Source organism: Eretmochelys imbricata, chromosome 1, assembly GCF_965152235.1.
Source record: "Eretmochelys imbricata isolate rEreImb1 chromosome 1, rEreImb1.hap1, whole genome shotgun sequence".
Taxonomy (NCBI): domain Eukaryota; kingdom Metazoa; phylum Chordata; order Testudines; family Cheloniidae; genus Eretmochelys; species Eretmochelys imbricata.
Window position 1 is genome coordinate 51745603 of NC_135572.1, and position 20227 is coordinate 51765829.

At 43.0% G+C, this 20227-nt stretch overlaps 1 protein-coding gene across 5 annotated transcripts in view; it reads left to right on the top strand.

Annotated features, from left to right (window-relative positions):
- NBEA (neurobeachin) overlaps positions 1-20227 on the top strand; it is an 843583-nt gene that overhangs the window by 266026 nt on the left and 557330 nt on the right. For all 5 annotated transcript variants that reach the window (XM_077806446.1, XM_077806437.1, XM_077806454.1 and 2 more), the window contains exons 12-13: positions 10078-10230; positions 12837-13005. In XM_077806446.1, coding sequence (XP_077662572.1) covers positions 10078-10230; positions 12837-13005 — 322 coding nt within the window. The remainder of the gene's footprint in view (positions 1-10077; positions 10231-12836; positions 13006-20227) is intronic.

Sequence of the window (20227 nt, forward strand, 5' to 3'; positions counted from 1 at the left end):
GTTCACTAAGCTTGGGTTATTTATGATTGGATGAGGAGTGAATCCGAAACCTGAGGAGTTCTTGTCAAATGAGCTTCACCAGCTTCCTCCTTGACTCAGGAAGGAATGAACATTCTCTACCAGTATGGACCTAGTACTTGTTGGCAACCAAGAAGAACATATCATCCAAACCCATGCTGTTGGAACAAATGATCCCAACACCTCCAAGCAGAGATGTAACATTTTTTTCCCTCCAGAACGTACTTTGCTCCCATGGTGTCAGATAATTCAGACCAAATTCTTGCAATTTAGTCCACAGAGTAATTTCCCCCATAATGGAAATATTTGTACCAGCAGCCAAGTGGAGACAGTTTAGAGTAGCCAAGGTGTTCACCACTTGAAACAAAATCGCTGACAGTTAGTAGATGCTGTCATGGAGCAAAAGAAATGGAAACATTCTTTCCTTGTACTGCCAAAGCACAAGACTTTAAAAACACCTTAATGAGCCCTAGTCTTGGAACCACTAGCATTGTAGTCACCCTACTGCCTATTTCAGTTACTGTAAACTTAGGTGACCTATGATGAAGGCGTGAAAGAGGAAACTTAGGAAAATTCATTGACAGTTGGGGACAAAATGTGCTATAAAATTCCCTCAAATCATAAATGTGGGTCTCTTAATATAACAGTATTTTCACATTAAGCCTTCTGAAAATTTACTGGTTCCATTGGTTTCTGAGGGTGGACCATCAAAAATGGCTTATCACCTTAGGAGAAGTGAGTTCCAACGTGAAATTCAAAGAAGGCAATGACTGATCTATAAGGGTATAATTTCCACCTTCTTTTCCATTCTGAGCATGAGATCAAGTTTGACCAGCTGCATGAGTTGAGCTGACAAACATCTGCGATAATGCTATCAGTGCCAGGATGGCCACATACACACTTTATTTATTATATTATATATAATATATATATATTTATATATATTATAGGATAACTTATATTATAGGATAACTTTTTTTTTTTAAGACTGACTACAAATCCTCATGTTTCAGGGCATCTGCAAATCACTAAGTGATTAAGTTTATGAAAGTGGCAAAGAGTCCTGTGGCACCTTATAGACTAACAGACATATTGGAGCATAAGCTTTCGTGGGTAAATACCTACTTCGTCGGACTCTTTGCCACTTTTACAGATCCAGACTAACACAGCTACCCCTCTGATACTTAAGTTTATGAACAAACTTCTCTTAAGAGCATTTTATTCATAATTCAGTTGCTTTCCTTGCCAGATGGCTTCTGTACTGTAGAAGGCTGTGCAAGGTTACTAAAACACTGGGAAGCCTCTGGAAGAATGATAAAACTCAATTTGTTTAGTCCCTTTGGAAGTTACTTTTATTTTAAGTATGATGATCTAGGCCTACAAGAGTGCAATAGGTTTCTGAAAGTGTTTAAAGGATATTCCAAAACACACAAGACATAGGGTGAATGAAAGGTGTCAGTCCCCCAGAGAGAGATTTTTTTTCTGACTGTCTGCCCTGTAGTGTCCAGCCCTCTTCTGGAACACTCAGAGAATTAATAAGGTTTGTTGCTCCTTTAAAGAGACAAAATCCCAACAGCTTATTGTCTCAACTGGAGTTAACAGTCATTTCAATTAAAAACAAAACAAGTTCATTAACAAAAGTGAGAGGTTTTAAGTGAGTTCAAGTACAAGGGATAAAGACAAAATGGTTACAAGCAAATAAAAGTAAAATGAGCTTTCTAGTGGCTATGCATTGTAGCTCAAAAAGCTACAGCCTTGGTTCAAGGCAGATTTTGCACCAATCTTTTTCTTTCCAGCCATGGCTGACTTTCTCTGTCAGGACCATCCACAGAAGTATGAGGTGCTGGTTTCCTTTGTCTTCCTAGGTGAAAGATCTTAGCCTAAGCAGATTTCTCACCTATATTCAGTTCCCAGAGAGGTTATTCTCCTTGGCTGAAGGACTTATTTTTCTCAGCGTGCAAGAGCTCTTGCCCCTTGTGTCTGTTCAGCGTTGGATGCCAAGATAGCTGCTTCTTTCTCCTTATATTTTCCCAAACTCGCTTTTGTCCTCAGACTCAGTATGACCTCATGCTGTTCTTCCCTTTCTGTGGACTTCCCAACCCCCTGCTGATTTGTATGTAAATAAGGGGCTTCCATTGTTTTGATTCCACAGTACTACCTTCCCTCCTGACTGGGGGAGAACCTGTTTCTCCCTGTGTTTGGTCACAGAGTTTAAACCACAATATCAAATATCCATATTTTCTCATATAGTGTTAATACATACATGCCACAATAATATTAATTACCAGGGTATCATTAGCTTTCAGAAAAGACCTGACTTGATGGACTTTTATAATACAGTAACATTTTATATGATCAGTTGAGTCAACTACTTATCATTTAGTGTTCAGACCCTGTCTCTATATAGTCCAGTAAACCATTGAAATATATTCTCAGATAAAGTTCCTTTGCCTGTTCTGGAAAGAGAACATGTGGTCTGGTAAAGATTTCATGCTGGTTCCTCCTCTGCTGGTGATAGATGAGTCATTACCTCCTCCCCTTGTTAGCTTGATGGCTTTGTTTACCTTTTATGTAAATACATCACCTTTGTCTCTGCCTGACAACCAGGCCAGTCAGACAGACAAACAAACACCACAAGCCTTTGCTAAGGCAGACTGTGCTTATGCATTGCTTGCCAAACAAATGTTAAGAACATAATTCTAGCACATACCCATAACTCTTTGCACACGTCACATAAGAATGGACATGCTGGCTCAGACCAAAGGTCCATCTAGCCCAGTATCCTGTCTTCCAACAGTGGCCAATGCAGGGGCCCCAAAGGGAATGAACAGAACAGGCAGTGATCAAGTGATCCATCCCCTGTCGCCCATTCCCAGCTTCTGGCAAACAGAGGCTAAGAATGTACATATGTACATCATAAAAGGATATCAATGATTAGTGAGTTATTAGTTTTGCAGTGATATATTACATGGCATCTTTTGGGTACGTATCATTACAACAGTGTGTTAGATGTAGTGAGTATGTCAGGCTTGACCAGAGGTGCTAACACAGAATAGTGAATCACCAATGGGCCTCTGTGTCACACCTACATCTAGCTAACCTCAACCCTATTTCCTTATCTAATCAAACCCTTAGGAATATTTGGCTTCTTTAATAAATGCATGTGTGGGTATTTTTTGTTTTGAAAACCTTACCGTAAAAGCCCTCGTGAACATTTCAATGGGGAAATAGTGGGGGCAGTTATAGTCTCATTTCTATCATTTTCTTAACCTTTGTCTAATATGAATTTAGTAAGTACATTTTCACTTTCTGGTTCATTTATAAAATTATTAAAATACACATTTAATTTCATAATCATTTGGAAATGCTTCATTCTTCCCTTACTTGTAAATCAGAAGGCCTTGCCATAGTTCAGGTCTAAATGTGCCTTATAGGACAGCGAGTCCCTACCCTTCTCCCCCCATTCACTTCTCGGGTGCCAGATCCGACGTAACAAATGATGGTGAACAAGCCTCACCATGAGACTAAGAAGCATGGCCATGGGCATAAAGGCAGGTGCCCATCCAGGAATGCCCACAAATGCTACATCGCGTCCCCGAACTGTCATGTGTGTACCCGGCTGCCCCAGCTCCTAAGTTGCTCTGGATGAAGTGTAAAGAGAAGCACAAACAGGACCCGCTGGTAAAATGCCAGCTCTGATCCCTGCACTGCCGGTGTCATCTACGTCAGCTGGACCCTTGGCATTGTTTTGCGAGGCCCCTTGCACTCCTGACCACATGGTCCCACTGTTGTCTGCTAAGGAGCTGCTTCTCGCTTACCCAGGCTCCGCCCTGCTTTTAAGACCACCAGACTCCTTCGTCCTACCTTCTCCAGGGGATGAACCCTTACTGCTTGTACCAGAGCCCCAAACGGTAGTGATGGCTCCACCATTCTCAGCACCATCCTTCAAGTCTGAAGGTTTCTTGGAACCAGACCCCTCTTCTCTTCATTCCCCCCACCCCCCCTCCCGCCCAAAATCCAGACTCAGGACAATGACTTCCTCACCCCTTGGCTTATGACCCTTCTGCAGAGCAGTGGTATGCAGCCCTCTGGTGCCTGGCGACTCTTACTGTTGGCTCGATTGCCACCCTGCCACTCCTACTAGACCCGCCCCGCTCCGTACATGGCTTCCTACCACTTGCCCCATTGGTGTATGTGGAGGAGGAAGGAGAGGAGGAACTGGTACCGCCAGTTCCCACGATGCCTCTTCCTCCCCTGAAGAGGTGATCATCCCAAATTCCCTCTCCTCACCTGATGACCACTGCCAGTACCAAGAGCTTTTACAGTGTGTGGCAATGGACCTTGCACTCCCATTGGAGAAGGTCCAGGACACCCGACACCAATTGCTGGATATCCTGTAACCCCACAGACTGGCAAAAACTGCTCTCCCCATCAACAATGCTATCTTGCGTCTGGCTCAAATGGTGTGGCACATTCCTGCTTCCTGTGCCTCCACCCCTAAACTTTGTCCTTTCCAAGGGTGTAGAGTTTCTCTTCAGCCACCCTCCCCCAAACTCCCTCATGGTCCATGCCATTGTGGAGTGAGGCTGACAGCACCCTCAAAAATAAACCTCCCTCGCTGCCAGACAAAGCAGCTAAAAAGTTGGACCTGCTCGGCCACAAGACCTACTCCTCTGCGTGCCTCCAGTTCAGGATTGCTAATTACCAGGCTCTCCTGGCAAAATATGATTTCAAGAACTATACTAAATTAGCAGAGTTTAAAGATTTCCACCCTCTGGACTGATAGCAGCAATTCCAGGCGCTCCTTGATGCGAGCCACCTGGTCGCCGAGGTGGGTCTTCAGGCTGCCATGGACGCGACTGCCATGGCCTCCTGCTCACTTGCTACTGGAGTGGTGTTGCAGAAGGACTCCTGGCTGCAATACTCTGGCTTCCCCAAAGAGGTCCAGATCACGACAGAGGACCTGCCATTTGCCCAAAAGCTCTTCAGCAAAAAAGACTGAAGAATCCTTGCACTTGCTCAAGGACTCCTGCATCACACTCTGGTCCCTGGGAGTTTATACTCCGGCTCTAAGATGTAGACAGCAACTGTACCGTCCTTGCATGCAGGCCCCCTATTCATATTGTCACTGTCAGCAGGAAGCACCATGTCGCCAACAGTGATCCCAGAGACCATGCTACCCAGCCTCCGCCACAGTTACCTTCTCAGATCCACCCCCACCCCCAGCAGCTGGCCAAGCACCAGTTTTGATATTTATGTCACGATCTGTGACCCCCTCTCTACTCGTCCCGTGCTGCACCATTCTGCACCTCAGAGAGCTCAACAACTTTGTTCAAAAATCCATGTTCTGTAAGGTGACACGCTAGTCGATTTATCCCATCCCCTTCCCCTACAAAGCCTGGTTCATGGATCTCTATATGAAAGATGCCTATTTCCACATCGATATTCACCCAGCCTATCGAAAGTTTCTGATTCCAAGTTGAGCCCAGCCACTACCAGTTCGGGGTGCTGCCTTTTGGCATAGCAGTGGCTCCATGAATCTTCACCAAAGTGTTCTCTGTCATAGTTGCATGCATGCACCATTTTGGCTAATCCATCTTCCCTTACCTGGATGACTGGCTCCTTGTTCAGTGCTCCCACCAGACCCTCCTCTCCGCCATCCATGCCCTCCATTCTCTCCTTGCGTCTCTTGTCATTTGTATCAACATGGAGAAATCAGTTCTCATATGTACCCAGACCATTGCTTTCATTGGAGCATGACTATACTCTGTTGCTGCACAAGCCTTCCTGCTGATGGACCACTTTGCCCCCTCATGACCCTAATCACAGATCTTCACCACAAGCCCCAGGTCACATTCTGCTACTCTCTCTTATGGCCACATGGCAGCGTGTACCCTTAGTGACACCACACTTACCTTCACATGTGTTGCCTGCAACTCTGGCTCCTCTCCATCTACCAACCAAACACAGAGCAGCTAGACAACAAAGTCCTGATCTCACAGCTGGTGTTCACATCCTTCACCTGGTGGACTGACCCTTCAAAGTCCTGATAGGTGTGCACTTCACCCCTCCCACACCACGAGACATAACAGATGCCTCTCTTGCAGGTTGGGGAGCTCACCTGGACTGTCACATGGCACAGGGAGTGTGGATGCCTCAAGAGGCCAAGATGCACATAAATGTCCTATAGTTGAGGGCTGTCCGCCTCACCTGCCTTGCATTCCTCCCCCTCGTCCAAACAAAGCTCATCCAATTACTCTCCAACAACACTGCAGCAGTGATTTACGTCAGCAAACAGGGAGGTGCCAGGTCTTTGTTCAGAGTCCATTCACCTATGGACCTGATGCATCAAACACCAGGTCATGCTGTAAGCCACATACCTCCCAGACACCCAAACTCCGTCATGGACATGTTCAGCAGAATGTGCTATATGAGCCACGGATCGGAATTGCACAACACCACATTCCAATTCCTCTTCCATGAGTGGGGCATCTCATGTTGGGACCTTTTTTGCCACTTGTGAGAACCACAAATTTCCACTCTATTGCTCCAGAGGGGTGGTGGGAGATGACTCACAGAGCTACACCCTTCTCCTTCCCCTCCTCCTGCAAGTCCTCTCCAAGATTCATCAGGATCAAACAAGGGTGATACTCATAGCCCCATTTTGGCCATGCCAGTGCTGGTTCATGGACCTCCTGAACCTGTCTGCCTGCATACTGCTCTGCCTCCCCACACAGCTGGATCTCCTCATTCAAGACCAGGGCCAGCTCCGGCATCCCAGTCCCAGCCCTCTTCCCCTCACAGCTTTGTTTTTTGAATGGAGCTCAAGCTCTGGCAAGATCTGCTTCATCCCAGTGCATTGTATCCTTACCCAAAGCAGAAGAACATCCACCATAGCCTGCTAGCAAGTGAAATCAAAGTGCTTCACCTTCCGGGCACACCACCAGCAATACCGACTCATGACAATATCCGTACCTATTGTCTTGGACTGCCTTTGCTTGAACTCAAGATTTTGGGTCTAGCCCTCAGCTCCAGATGCATCCACCTGGTGGCATTCAGTGCATTCCTTCACCCGATGGATGGCATTTCTGTGTTTACACGCTCTACCACAGTCTGTACCCTAAAGGGCCTGCTACACACCTTCCCATCAGTACAAAAACTCACACTCTTGTGGGACCTTAATCTTGCTCTGACCGCTCTCAGAAAACCACCCTTTGAACTCCTGGTGATGTCCTTCCTTTTACATTTCTTCATGAAAGTAATTTTCATAGTGACCATTATCTTGGCTAGATAGGTTAGTGAACTAGTGGCCATGATGGCTGAGCCCCCATATACCATATTCCACAAAGACGAAAGTGTCCTTGCATCTACACCCTAAATTACTTTCGAAGGTGGTGCCCAAGTTCCACCTCAATCAGTGTACACACCTCCCAGTTTTCTACCCCAAACCCTACGCCTCAACTGCGGACAGACTCCTCCACTCCCTTGATGTCTTCAACAAACCGTTGACTTCCGATCGTCGTCATAACTCTTTGTTAGCAATTGCCAAATGATGCAAGGACCATACCCTCTCCTTGCAACTCATTTCAAAATGGGTCTCTAGGTGTGTCCAGGAATGCTACACGTTCAGCAACATGAGGCAACCTTATGTCATCACGGCGCACTCTACCCAGGCTCAAGCAGCCATGTCACCCGTGCCTATTTTCACCTCAGATTACACCATCGCCCATGCAGCAGCAGCAGTGGACGCAGCAATAGGGCAAGCTGTATTGCACTCAGCACTTTCACCCACATCCTCGCACTCACCCTCCATACTGATCACTGCTCGCCACTCATACACATTTGGAATCCATATAGGGACCATCATTTGAAGGAGAAGAGGAGGTTACTTACCTGTAACTGGAGGTTCTTCGAGATGTGTGGTCCCTATTTGGATTCCAATATCTGCCCTCCTTCTCCTCTGCTTCAGACCGGAATGCTCAGCAGTAAGATGGGCAATGGAGGGGCATCAACCCACATGGCCTATTATAACCTTGGATGGAAGCATGAGGTGATGCATAACGCATGCAGGTTTATGGACCCTGCTATGAAACCTTCCGGCACATGGCGCACATGTGCACCCACATTTAGGATTCAAATAGGGATCGCACATCTTGAAGAACTTCCAGTTACAGGTAAGTAACCTCCTTTTTTACTTCACTGGTAAATGTTCCTGTCAAACTTGCAGCTATAGGAGAAGAATTATTATTATTGATTTCTCATCTAGCCTCACTATTCTTATTGTAGATTTCTCTCCACTTACATGCATATGACTGAATAGAATAGAGAGGTGAATGGAGAGAGATTCTTTTCTGACTTGCGCATCAAATGAACTCTTATCTATGTGTCAGTTGCAAAATGTTTTTACTGGTGGTGATGCGTTATTCCCACTCTCCCTACCCCCTGATTTGTGATCAAGATGTTGACCCTTGCCTCCAGTTGGCCCATGCATAATGCTAGCCCCCATAGCCCACTTGTTAAATTTTCAAACACCTTTATGCTTCCTCCCATTCTGCCCCTCATACTTCCGAGGAGCTCCCCAAAAACCTGCACAAAGCTACCTGATCATCTACATTAAAAACTCTAATTTGCCATAATGCCTACAAAATAATAGACAACCGTTAGGCTGCTGGTGTGCTGTGGCCACTGCCTATCATCAATATTGTCTGATTGTTTCCTTTATACTCCCTTGTCTGTCCCTGTGTCTCTCTGTCTGTTATCTTCTGTCTTATACTTAGATTGTAAGCTGTTTTGGGCAGGGGCCATCTTTTTGTTTTGTGTTCATACAGTGTCTAGCACAATGGAGTCATGGTCCATGACTAGGCCTCCTAAGGTGTGTTTACACAACATTTTGAAGCAAGCCTCCAATACCTAGTTGGTAGACTGGGGCTAGTGGGCTTGTGCCAGCACTCTTAAACATAGTTAGAGCTTTGAAATTGCAACTCAGGCTCTGAAGCTCACCCCCCTCTCAAGTCTTTAGAGGCGAGCTCCGGAGCCTTACCCCATAATGCTGTGTAGACATACCTCTAGGTGCTACAATAATACAAATGAAGAAGAAATAACCTATCTTAAGTCTCAGATCTCAGGCTGGGTTGCAGCATTAACAATTAGAAAAAAAATATTTTACTTGTTAACTGAGAAAATCTGGTATATTCCTTAACAGTACATAGAGCATTAAAAATAACTGATACCCTTACGATGGCATTGTGTTGCTGCTCAGCACTATTGGTTTCTCTTGTTTACTAAAACAATCAAACAAACAAAAACATGTAAAATGGATCTACATGTCATAATACTTCAAGTGAGAAAATTGCACTTCATCCATGATTTTACACTGTATGCTATGAAACTGAAGGCTTCTTTAAATAAAAAGATAGTAAGAAAAAAATCAGAACTCAAACTACTCTATAAAAACAAAAACCTGCTTTCTCAGTTTTTTATTTGTGTATTGAGACACCCACTGACTTGAAAAAAAAATGTTCCACCATAAAATATTTAAATAGTTCACAGCACTGAAGAAATGCTGAAGACTTCAAAGGAATTAACAAGGCACAACACTGCAAAGAGCGGAAGACTGACTATGATATGGAGGAAAATAAAATGGAGAAAACAGGAAAAAAATAATCTTAGCTGCAGATATTTGAGCATAGTTTCAAAGCAAATATTGAAGTTAATAAGATTCAAACACCTTATCAGTAAGCAAAAAGGAGCATTTAAATATTGACCATTACTGAGACGAATTATTCGTGAACACGGTATTCATCTCTTGAACTGGGAGACTGTATGGACCAAAAAGTAGTTTTCTTCTCTGTGAGAGAGACCAATAATATGAGTTATGAGAATGTATATGTATTTGTCTGATTTTATTCTTGTCTTTAAGAATAAGAATGTAGCATTTTTACTCATGTTTAGTAAATACTGCCTCAGTTAAAATCTTATTCAATCTCCCAGCCGTACTCTAAAAGAAGAAAGTGTATTAAGACCGAGTTTACATGTTTTCCGATTTTTTTCTTTGTTCAGTCATCTAGAGTTCATATAACCAGGGCAGTTCTGGAGCAATTTCTGTCTTTTGCAAAATATCTGGATGGATTGTCACATGGAGCACCTTTACTGAAGCAATTGTGTGATCACATCCTTTTTAATCCTGCTATTTGGATACATACCCCTGCAAAGGTATGTATACAGTGTAAATGTGTTGTTGCTTCTTGTACTGTAAAGTGACATACACGTTTTCGTTTACCTATGGTAATTAATGCAGCTTACTTTTTTTTAATGCAGTATTAAATATTTGTAATTGTAAACCAGAGGCAAAAAATCCTGTAATTTGCAGTTTTATATCTAACATGTATACTGAGTTTTTAATTGTTCATCTTTTCTGTGTTGAGAAATATGATTATTCATCCCCAATAGTAATCAACCTGCAGGTTTTTTCATGCATTATGCTTTAAGACGGTAGGAATGAAAACAAAATGCAATACAGCTTTAAAATCAGAAAAATCATACTTTTAAGTAGCCAAAATATGAGCCATGTGGGGGAGGGAAACACTCATTAGATAGAAAAGGAGTACTTGTGGCACCTTAGAGACTAACGAATTTATTTGAGCATGAGCTTTCGTGAGCTACAGCTCACTTCATCAGATGCATACCGTGGAAACTGCAGCAGACTCTATATATACACAGAGAATATGAAACAATACCTCCTCCCACCCCACTGTCCTGCTGGTAATAGCTTATCTAAAAGCCATTTCCAGCACAAATCCAGGTTTTCTCACCCTCCACCCCCCCACACAAATTCACTCTCCTGCTGGTGATAGCCCATCCAAAGTGACAACTCTTTACACAATGTGCATGATAATGAAGTTAGGCCATTTCCTGCACAAATCCAGGTTCTCTCACTCCCTCACCCCCCTCCAAAAACCCACCCCCATACACACACAAACTCACTCTCCTGCTGGTAATAGCTCATCCAAACTGGCCACTCTCCAAGTTTAAATCCAAGTTAAACCAGAACATCGGGGGGGGGGTAGGAAAAAACAAGAGGAAATAGGCTACCTTGCATAATGACTTAGCCACTCCCAGTCTCTATTTAAGCCTAAATTAATAGTATCCAATTTGCAAATGAATTCCAATTCAGCAGTTTCTCGCTGGAGTCTGGATTTGAAGTTTTTTTGTTTTAAGATAGCGACCTTCATGTCTGTGATTGCGTGACCAGAGAGATTGAAGTGTTCTCCGACTGGTTTATGAATGTTATAATTCTTGACATCTGATTTGTGTCCATTTATTCTTTTACGTAGAGACTGTCCAGTTTGACCAATGTACATGGCAGAGGGGCATTGCTGGCACATGATGGCATAAATCACATTGGTGGATGTGCAGGTGAACGAGCCTCTGATAGTGTGGCTGATGTTATTAGGCCCTGTGATGGTGTCCCCTGAATAGATATGTGGGCACAATTGGCAACGGGCTTTGTTGCAAGGATAAGTTCCTGGGTTAGTGGTTCTGTTGTGTGGTATGTGGTTGTTGGTGAGTATTTGCTTCAGGTTGCGGGGCTGTCTGTAGGCAAGGACTGGCCTGTCTCCCAAGATTTGTGAGAGTGTTGGGTCATCCTTTAGGATAGGTTGTAGATCCTTAATAATGCGTTGGAGGGGTTTTAGTTGGGGGCTGAAGGTGACGGCTAGTGGCGTTCTGTTATTTTCTTTGTTAGGCCTGTCCTGTAGTAGGTAACTTCTGGGAACTCTTCTGGCTCTATCAATCTGTTTCTTTACTTCCGCAGGTGGGTATTGTAGTTGTAAGAAAGCTTGACAGAGATCTTGTAGGTGTTTGTCTCTGTCTGAGGGGTTGGAGCAAATGCGGTTGTATCGCAGAGCTTGGCTGTAGACGATGGATCGTGTGGTGTGGTCAGGGTGAAAGCTGGAGGCATGCAGGTAGGAATAGCGGTCAGTAGGTTTCCGGTATAGGGTGGTGTTTATGTGACCATTGTTTATTAGCACTGTAGTGTCCAGGAAGTGTATCTCTTGTGTGGACTGGACCAGGCTGAGGTTGGTGGTGGGATGGAAATTGTTGAAATCATGGTGGAATTCCTCAAGGGCTTCTTTTCCATGGGTCCAGATGATGAAGATGTCATCAATATAGCGCAAGTAGAGTAGGGGCTTTAGGGGACGAGAGCTGAGGAAGCGTTGTTCTAAATCAGCCATAAAAATGTTGGCATACTGTGGGGCCATGCGGGTACCCATAGCAGTGCCGCTGATCTGAAGGTATATATTGTCCCCAAATGTGAAATAGTTATGGGTAAGAGGGAGTGAGAGAACCTGGATTTGTGCAGGAAATGGCCTAACTTCATTATCATGCACATTGTGTAAAGAGTTGTCACTTTGGATGGGCTATCACCAGCAGGAGAGTGAATTTGTGTGGGGGGGTGGAGGGTGAGAAAACCTGGATTTGTGCTGGAAATGGCTTTTAGATAAGCTATTACCAGCAGGACAGTGGGGTGGGAGGAGGTATTGTTTCATATTCTCTGTGTATATATAGAGTCTGCTGCAGTTTCCACGGTATGCATCTGATGAAGTGAGCTGTAGCTCACGAAAGCTCATGCTCAAATAAATTCGTTAGTCTCTAAGGTGCCACAAGTACTCCTTTTCTTTCTGCGAATACAGACTAACACGGCTGTTACTCTGAAACTCATTAGATAATAATTTTTTATTCACTTACTGTTAACGTCTCTATTTAATGTGAAAATAAAATTTAACTTTATATTTGTGGGCTCTAATTTTATTCTTCAGGTGCAGCTTTCACTGTATACCTATTTGTCTGCTGAATTTATTGGCACTGCTACTATCTACACCACCATACGCAGAGTAGGAACAGTACTACAGCTAATGCATACACTGAAATACTACTACTGGGTAGTTAATCCTGCTGATAGCAGTGGCATTACTCCTAAAGGGCTAGGTAAGTACAATACAGTACAATTCAATTTTATAACAAACTGATTATTCAACTTTCTCATAATGAACTACAGTAACGGCAATGGAAACGTGAGCGCTTGTGTAGCCGGTAGAGAAGGAGTTAGATGAAAGTTGTTAATAGGTGCCAATGTGTGAAACTGGTTTACAGCTTAAATACTATATAAATACTTACTTTTATGAAATATTAAAGGATGTTTTATTGAAGGATATTATTATTTATGCATCTATTTTTGGGTACTTTTGAAAATAATCAATTTTAGGTGTCTTCATAGATATCTGTGCTACATTAAAAAAGAATTCAGAAATTTCTGATTTTCTGATTTTTATTAACCTGTCATCCTTCACATGCTATAATTCTGTAGTTCTATATTTCTGTAATACCTGTCTTCTGATTTGCTGTAGTTTGTAATAATTTTACAGTACTCTCAGAAAAAGCATTTTACATTGTGCCTGTCTTATAGGCAAAAGAAAACTTCACTGCACAAGATTTGACTTTTGCTTAGTGATGGACTACTGTCATAGGTGACCCTTAAAACTATGCGGACAGCTCTGAGTTTTGTCTCTGAGACCTCTAATACTGTATTTTAAACTCAGTAATATTTTCCCTCTACTCTTATCAAAATAAAGAGATTAATTTAACAGCATTTAGTTACATTCAGGTATTTAGCTCAGTAAGTAATTAAATGCAGAAACCACAATAATATATAAGAGGCTAAACTACATCTATAGTATATGTGCATAAACAGAACATCAGATCCTGGTTTTACATACTGCAGTACTCCTGTTGCATTTAATGGACTACTCTTGTGTAAAGCAAACTTTTGGCTCAAAGTCTCTGAGAGCCACTGGAAGCTTACTAATATTCTCTCATCTTTCCTATCCTGCTGACAAACTGAAAACTTAAGGGAAATTTTATTTCTCTGCTATAATAGTATCACAGTTTGAGAATACACAAATTAAGGAAGAATGTGAATAGTTTGGAATAACCATAAATTGTCAGGGAGCTGTTGGCTTAATAAGTTTTTTCTATTTCTTATGTTTATGAATAATCATACAAATGCAGTGATAGAGCATCTCATAGAGAGAGATCCCCACTTGAGAAGTGAGGAGGCAGAGGATCTCAAAAGGAGTCACTACCAGAGCTGGGATTACACCTCAGGATTTCCTTGTTCCCAGCCTTATGCTCATTCCGCTACATGATGCTTAACTTTCTTTCTATGATAAAATTATAAAAAACCGCAAATGACTTTTGTGTGCTTACATTTTCCATTAAAGTGAATGAGCAGTCTATATTATATTAAATTATGAAAACTACCTCTGGTAACTGGTGATTAAGTACAGAAATAGTTTTTCTATAGATACCCACCTCAGTGGATTCCCACTGTTGTCTTGCTTCCAGCATAAGAGCAAGTGGTAACTTCAGTAACTTTACAGTTTGGAAACTTTGATGCACCCATAGAGGTGCTTCTTGCGTGTCTCAGTCAGGTTTCTTAGGATGTAGAACCTTGGTAGTACCAGAGGGGCAGAGGCTGCAGAGTATGCTAGGTTCAGGAATTATTGCCGTAGATCATCTTACTCTGTTCTGAGCCTGGTGAGATGACTGTGTGGTAAAACCAACCAACCAATCAAACCTCAAACTGATCTTTGTCTACACTACAGATTCCAATGTTGCTATTAGTGGAACACCATTCATTGGGGGTGCTAGATTCAAAAAATCATAGTGTCTATAAGGCCTAAACTACAGTCTGAAAATGTGTCAAATTAATTCAGGGCTTTAAATTTGATATCAAGGTTTTTTTTCCCCTTCAGAAAATCCACCTCATAGTGTACCTAACTTTTTTTCAATCTGCTTCAAATTGCAGATGCTGTCATGGGGTTTTCAGAATATGCCAGTCAAGCTCAGATAATACGCAGTTGCTTTCAGTCTGTAGATTTCTTAGCAATGTAGAGTTCAAAGCTACAGGATACTTAACAGTACTTCCGTATTTGTAGAGTGCTACAGTATGTGCTATCAGGCATTATATTTCCATTGGCATCAAGGAGCTAATAAACCTCAGCCTTTCCAAAGCAAGTAATGAGAGATAATTGGATGCAAATTAGTAGCACTAGCATGTTGAAGCCTTTAAAGCCTGTCTGCTAATGAATATGTTGAAAGTTTTATAAGAAACCTTAGAAGTGTAAGTATACCTAATTTTCAGTTTAAATTAAAAAAAAATGATAGTGTCATGCTTCAAATAGCTTATGAAACACTGAAAAGGAATGCAAGAATTTCTAAATTTTTGATTTTATTTACAGTTTTAAAAACTGCTTAACTGATCACAATTTGAAAAAAATATAGAAATACTTATATGGATCTCATAATTTTTTTGTATTTGAATTGCTTCAGTCCATATTAGCTATTCCATTCATCCAGTCCTTTCAAGGCATTGTGTTAAAGTTAACAAATGCTTTAATAATTATTTTAATTATTTTTTTTAAAAAAATCATTCCTTTTGGTCTGTAGTGTTGGATTTATGTCTCAGAGGAATACTTACAGTAAAGATAATTCCTATAACAACAGTTCTTGAATTGTAGAATTCTATTTGTTTCTATCATACTTCTCTGACTCACCAAATTTTAATCAAAGTGTATTTTAGTGTATCGTGTAAAGCAAATATGTACTCACTGGCTATTATACAGTTATTTAAAAGTTTAAAAATTTAAAATGAGAGAACGTAGCTCACCTTCTTTAAAAAATATTCCATATTCTTCCTGTGTTAAAAGCTCAGCATTCAGTATTACCCCTTTGTGATTAACAGCTAAGTACAGTACATTAAGTTTGTATAGTTACATTAACTTTTTCATGAATAACATAGGCATACTTTTTTCACTTAGTCTATTTATACAGAACACCAATACCTGACAACTTCAGCACTGATGACTGCAGCACTGACCACTTTGGCACAGACCCCAAGACACCCTCTTACTCCTGGGGGAATTCTGTGTTACTGCGCAATGCAGAGTTTGGCAGAAATTAATGTTGTGTACGCAGAATTTCCTTTTCCCCACAGAAATGGGCTGCAGTGCTGATTGCTGCCACCAGGGGCTGCTGGATCTGGCAGAGCCCAGCTCACACACAGAAGACACTGCTGGGGGAGGGGGAGGAGGAGCTAGAGGGTTCCTGGCAGCTGCAATTCCCCGCACGCTCTGAGGGAAGGAGATGACAGCGTGCAGGAAACTCTACACAACCGTGGAAACAAGCATCAGGCCGTTTCTCCCTGTGGATCCCTGGGCTCTGAGGGGTACCAGGGTGGTGTCTGCACTAGGGATAGACCTGTGGCTGGGGGGAGGAGGCGCAGGTATCTGGGCTAGGGGTGCCCCCCACAGCTGGGCTCTGGGAAGGTGGGGGTGCGTGTATCTGAGCTATTGAGGCAGGCTCTGCAGCTGGGCTGTTTTGGACATGAACTTTGTGCAGACTCCAGGTTACTCCTCCTTTCCTTCCGGAGACAGAAATTGTATCTAAAGGGTATTCTGGAAGCAACCTGTGCCAGGCTCTGATGCATGACACGCAGTAAATGGGCCATCCAAAATCTGGCCAATACCAAGATTATATAGTACCATGGCTGTACTGGCTTTATTGGGATCAACCTTCCTGAAGGTCCCAGAGTGGAGCCCCACTGCATGTTTTGGAAAAAAAGTAGGAAGTCCTGTTCAGTGCCTGCATTGATAAGCAGGGCACCTTCTCTGGAATTAGAGAATTCTCCCTTTGAGGGAGCAGAGGTGGCTTGGGAGACCCTCCAAGTGCCTTCCCAACCTAAGGAATCCTCCTCTTTTTGAGGTTCTGCAGGGATGGGACTGGAACCCAGGTCTGCAAGGTGTGGGATGGCTGACACCTCTATTCACTAGCTGGCAGCCATAGTAGAGGCCGCATGTACTACCACATAGACCCTGTGTAATTAAATCCCATATATACTGCTTCCGAAGGCTGAACTGACAGCCTCCTTTGTGTCTGCTGATTGATTCAGGCACCCTATTTAAGCCTGAGAAGAGTACTAGGAGGTGTCAGTGCAACAAGGTGGACTCTCTGCCAGCTGTAGTGATGAACCTGCCTCTCAGTTTGCTCTTAAGCTCCTGATCCTGACCCGTGGCTCTGACTCCTAGTTCCAGCTCTTAGTTCCTGACCTCCAGCTGTGTCCTGCAGCACTGTTCCTGACCTCTGACCACCACTGCTCCTATCCGTAGGTCTGAATTCCCAAGCTGCAGTCATGACATTCTTCCCCAGACGAGGTGGTCACTGTGGCCCTAATGCCAGCTGTTGATGATTTTTGGACCTCCCAAGAACTGCTCTGGGGGATAGCTGAAACCTTGGAAATTTAGATGGTAATCCAGGAGAACACACACAAGCCATTCAATAACTTCAGCTCCTCTATGTCCACAAGCATTGCCTTTCCAATTAATGAGGGGTCTGTGGCACAGCCTGCCATCACTTCCATCAACTTCAAACTGAGTGGAATAGAGATACCAAGTTCCATCAAAGGGTTTGACATTTCTATGCACATCCAATGCTGGGATCACTTGACTTTTCTGCTGTCCAAGAAAAGACCAAATCCACCGAGGGAACAGCAAAGTATGAGGACCCCAAGAAAATGGACCTGTTCATTCAAAGACTTACTTGTTAGCCTCCTTTCAATTCCATATTATAAAGTACAAGGACCTGTTCATGAAGTAAAAGTTTTAATGTGGGAAATAGTGACCCCCGTCCTTTCTACATTCCATCAGCAGTACATGGAGGAACCAAGAGACGCTTTTAAGGAGGGGCACATGGTAGCCAAAACAGTGCTACAAGTAGCAGTGGATGATTCCAATATGGTTGTTTGATCCAGGGTCATATCCTTCCTGCAATGGTCTGAAATAAATCCAGGAAACAACATAAAATCTGTCCTTCAAAGGCATGGATCGATTCAGCTCCTTAATAGAAGAAGCACTCCATTCTCTCAAGGGTTGAAGTGTAAGGCTGAGATCTCTGGATATTTAAACTTCAGCACTTTAGCATAAACCCTTCTGGTACCAGCCTCCTCGAACAACATCTTATTCCCACAATTGCTAATTGGAATACCTGCCCAGAAAGTGATCCCTTTACTCGAAGAGTAACCCATCCTTCTCCCCCATCATGCACCTAGCCCCATCCCAGAGGCAACAGGTTTGACTAGATGGTAGAGGGCTATACCAGCACCTTCCCACAGCCTTGTCCCCTTCCACTGGGCATCGTCAGAGATTATAGCTGATAAAGGGATGCTGGATATCTTCATCCATGGCTACGATATCCAATTCCTTTCCCATTCCCTATACCTCTTTAGAGACCATTCTCATGAGACCCTGTTGTAAAAAGAAATGACCTTGTTGCTTTGTGTAGTAGCTGTGGAAGAGGCTTCTATTTTCAGTATTTTTCCTTATTCCAAAGAGAAAAGGGCATGCTAATCCTAACCTAGATTTGAGGATACTGAACAAAATATATGCTGCCTCAGATTCAGGATGGTAATAATGCTTGCCTCCATTATCCCATCACTTCAGATTCGGGATTGGTTTGTAGGTCTTGATGTATTTGACTCCACAGAAAGTACCTGAGGGTCCTACAATAATTAAATCATCACTATTACGAGCACCTTTTGAACTCTCCATGGCACGGAGATTCTTTACGGGATGCCTCACTGTAGTGGTGATGCACCTAAAAAAAAGAGGGTGTCCATATCTAGATGACTGGCTGATCAAGGGAGATCACATCAGGAAACTCCAAGTCTTAGTTGCGCCCTTTCTCTGTTCATCCAGCCTAGCCTCCTGGTAAGTACATCAGAAGCAGGAAGCCTATCAAACAATCAGTGGGGCCACTGGGTAATTGTGGGTACAAGGAAGACAAGACCATTGCAGAGAAGCTAAATGAATTCTTTGCATCAGTCTCCAAGATGGGATATTCCCACACCGAGCCATTCTTTTTGGGTGACAAACCTGAGGAACTATCCAAACTTGAGGAGTCCATACAGGAGGTATTGGAAATAAATTAAATAAATTAAACAGTAATAAGTCACCAGGACCACATGGTATTGACCGAAGATTTCTGAAGGAACTCAGATATGAAATTGCAGAACTACTACTCTGTGGTATGTTTCAGAGTAGCAGCCATGTTAATCTGTATCCGCAAAAAGAAAAAGAGGACTTGTGGCACTCAGAGACTAACAAATTTATTTGAGCATAAGCTTTCGTGAGCTACAGCTCACTTCATTGGATGCGTTCAGTGGAAAATACAGTGGGGAGATTTATATACACAGAGAACATGAAACAGTGGGTGTTACCATACACACTGTAACGAGAGTGATCAGGTAAGGTGAGCTATTACCAGTACGAGAGCGGAGGAGAAAAAAACTTTTATAGTGATAATCAAGGTGGGCTATTTCCAGCAGTTGACAAGAAAGTCTGAGGAACGGGGGCGGGGGGAATTAACATGGGGAAATAGTTTTACTTTGTGTAATGACCCATCCACTCCGTCTTTATTCAAGCCTAAGTTAATTGTATCCAGTTTGCAAATTCCAATTCAGCAGTCTCTCATTGGAGTCTGTTTTTGAAGTTTTTTTTGTTGAAGTATTGCCACTTCTAGGTCTGTAATCGAGTGACCAAAGAGATTGAAGTGTTCTCCGACTGGTTTTTGAATGTTCTAATCCTTGACTTCTGATTTGTGTCCATTTATTCCTTTACGTAGAGACTGTCCAGTTTGGCCAATGTACATGGCAGAGAGGCATTGCTGGCACATGGTGGCATATATCACATTGATAGATGTGCAGGTGAACGAGCCTCTGATAGTGTGGCTGATGTGATTAGGCCCTGTGATGGTGTCCCCTGAATAGATATGTGGACACAGCTGGCAATGGGCTTTGTTGCAAGGATAGGTTCCTGGGTTAGTGGTTCTGTTGTGTGGTGTGTGGTTGCTGGTGAGTATCTGCTTCAGGTTGGGGGGCTGTCTGTAAGCAAGGATTGGCCTGTCTCCCAAGATCTGTGAGAGTGATGGGTCATCCTTCAGGATAGGTTGTAGATCGTTGATGATGCATTGGAGAGGTTTTATTTGGGGGCTGAAGGTCATAGCTAGTGGCGTTCTGTTATTTTCTTTGTTGGGCCTGTGCTGTAGTAGGTAACTTCTGGCTCTGTCAGTCTTTCTCTTCACTTCATCAGGTGGGTAT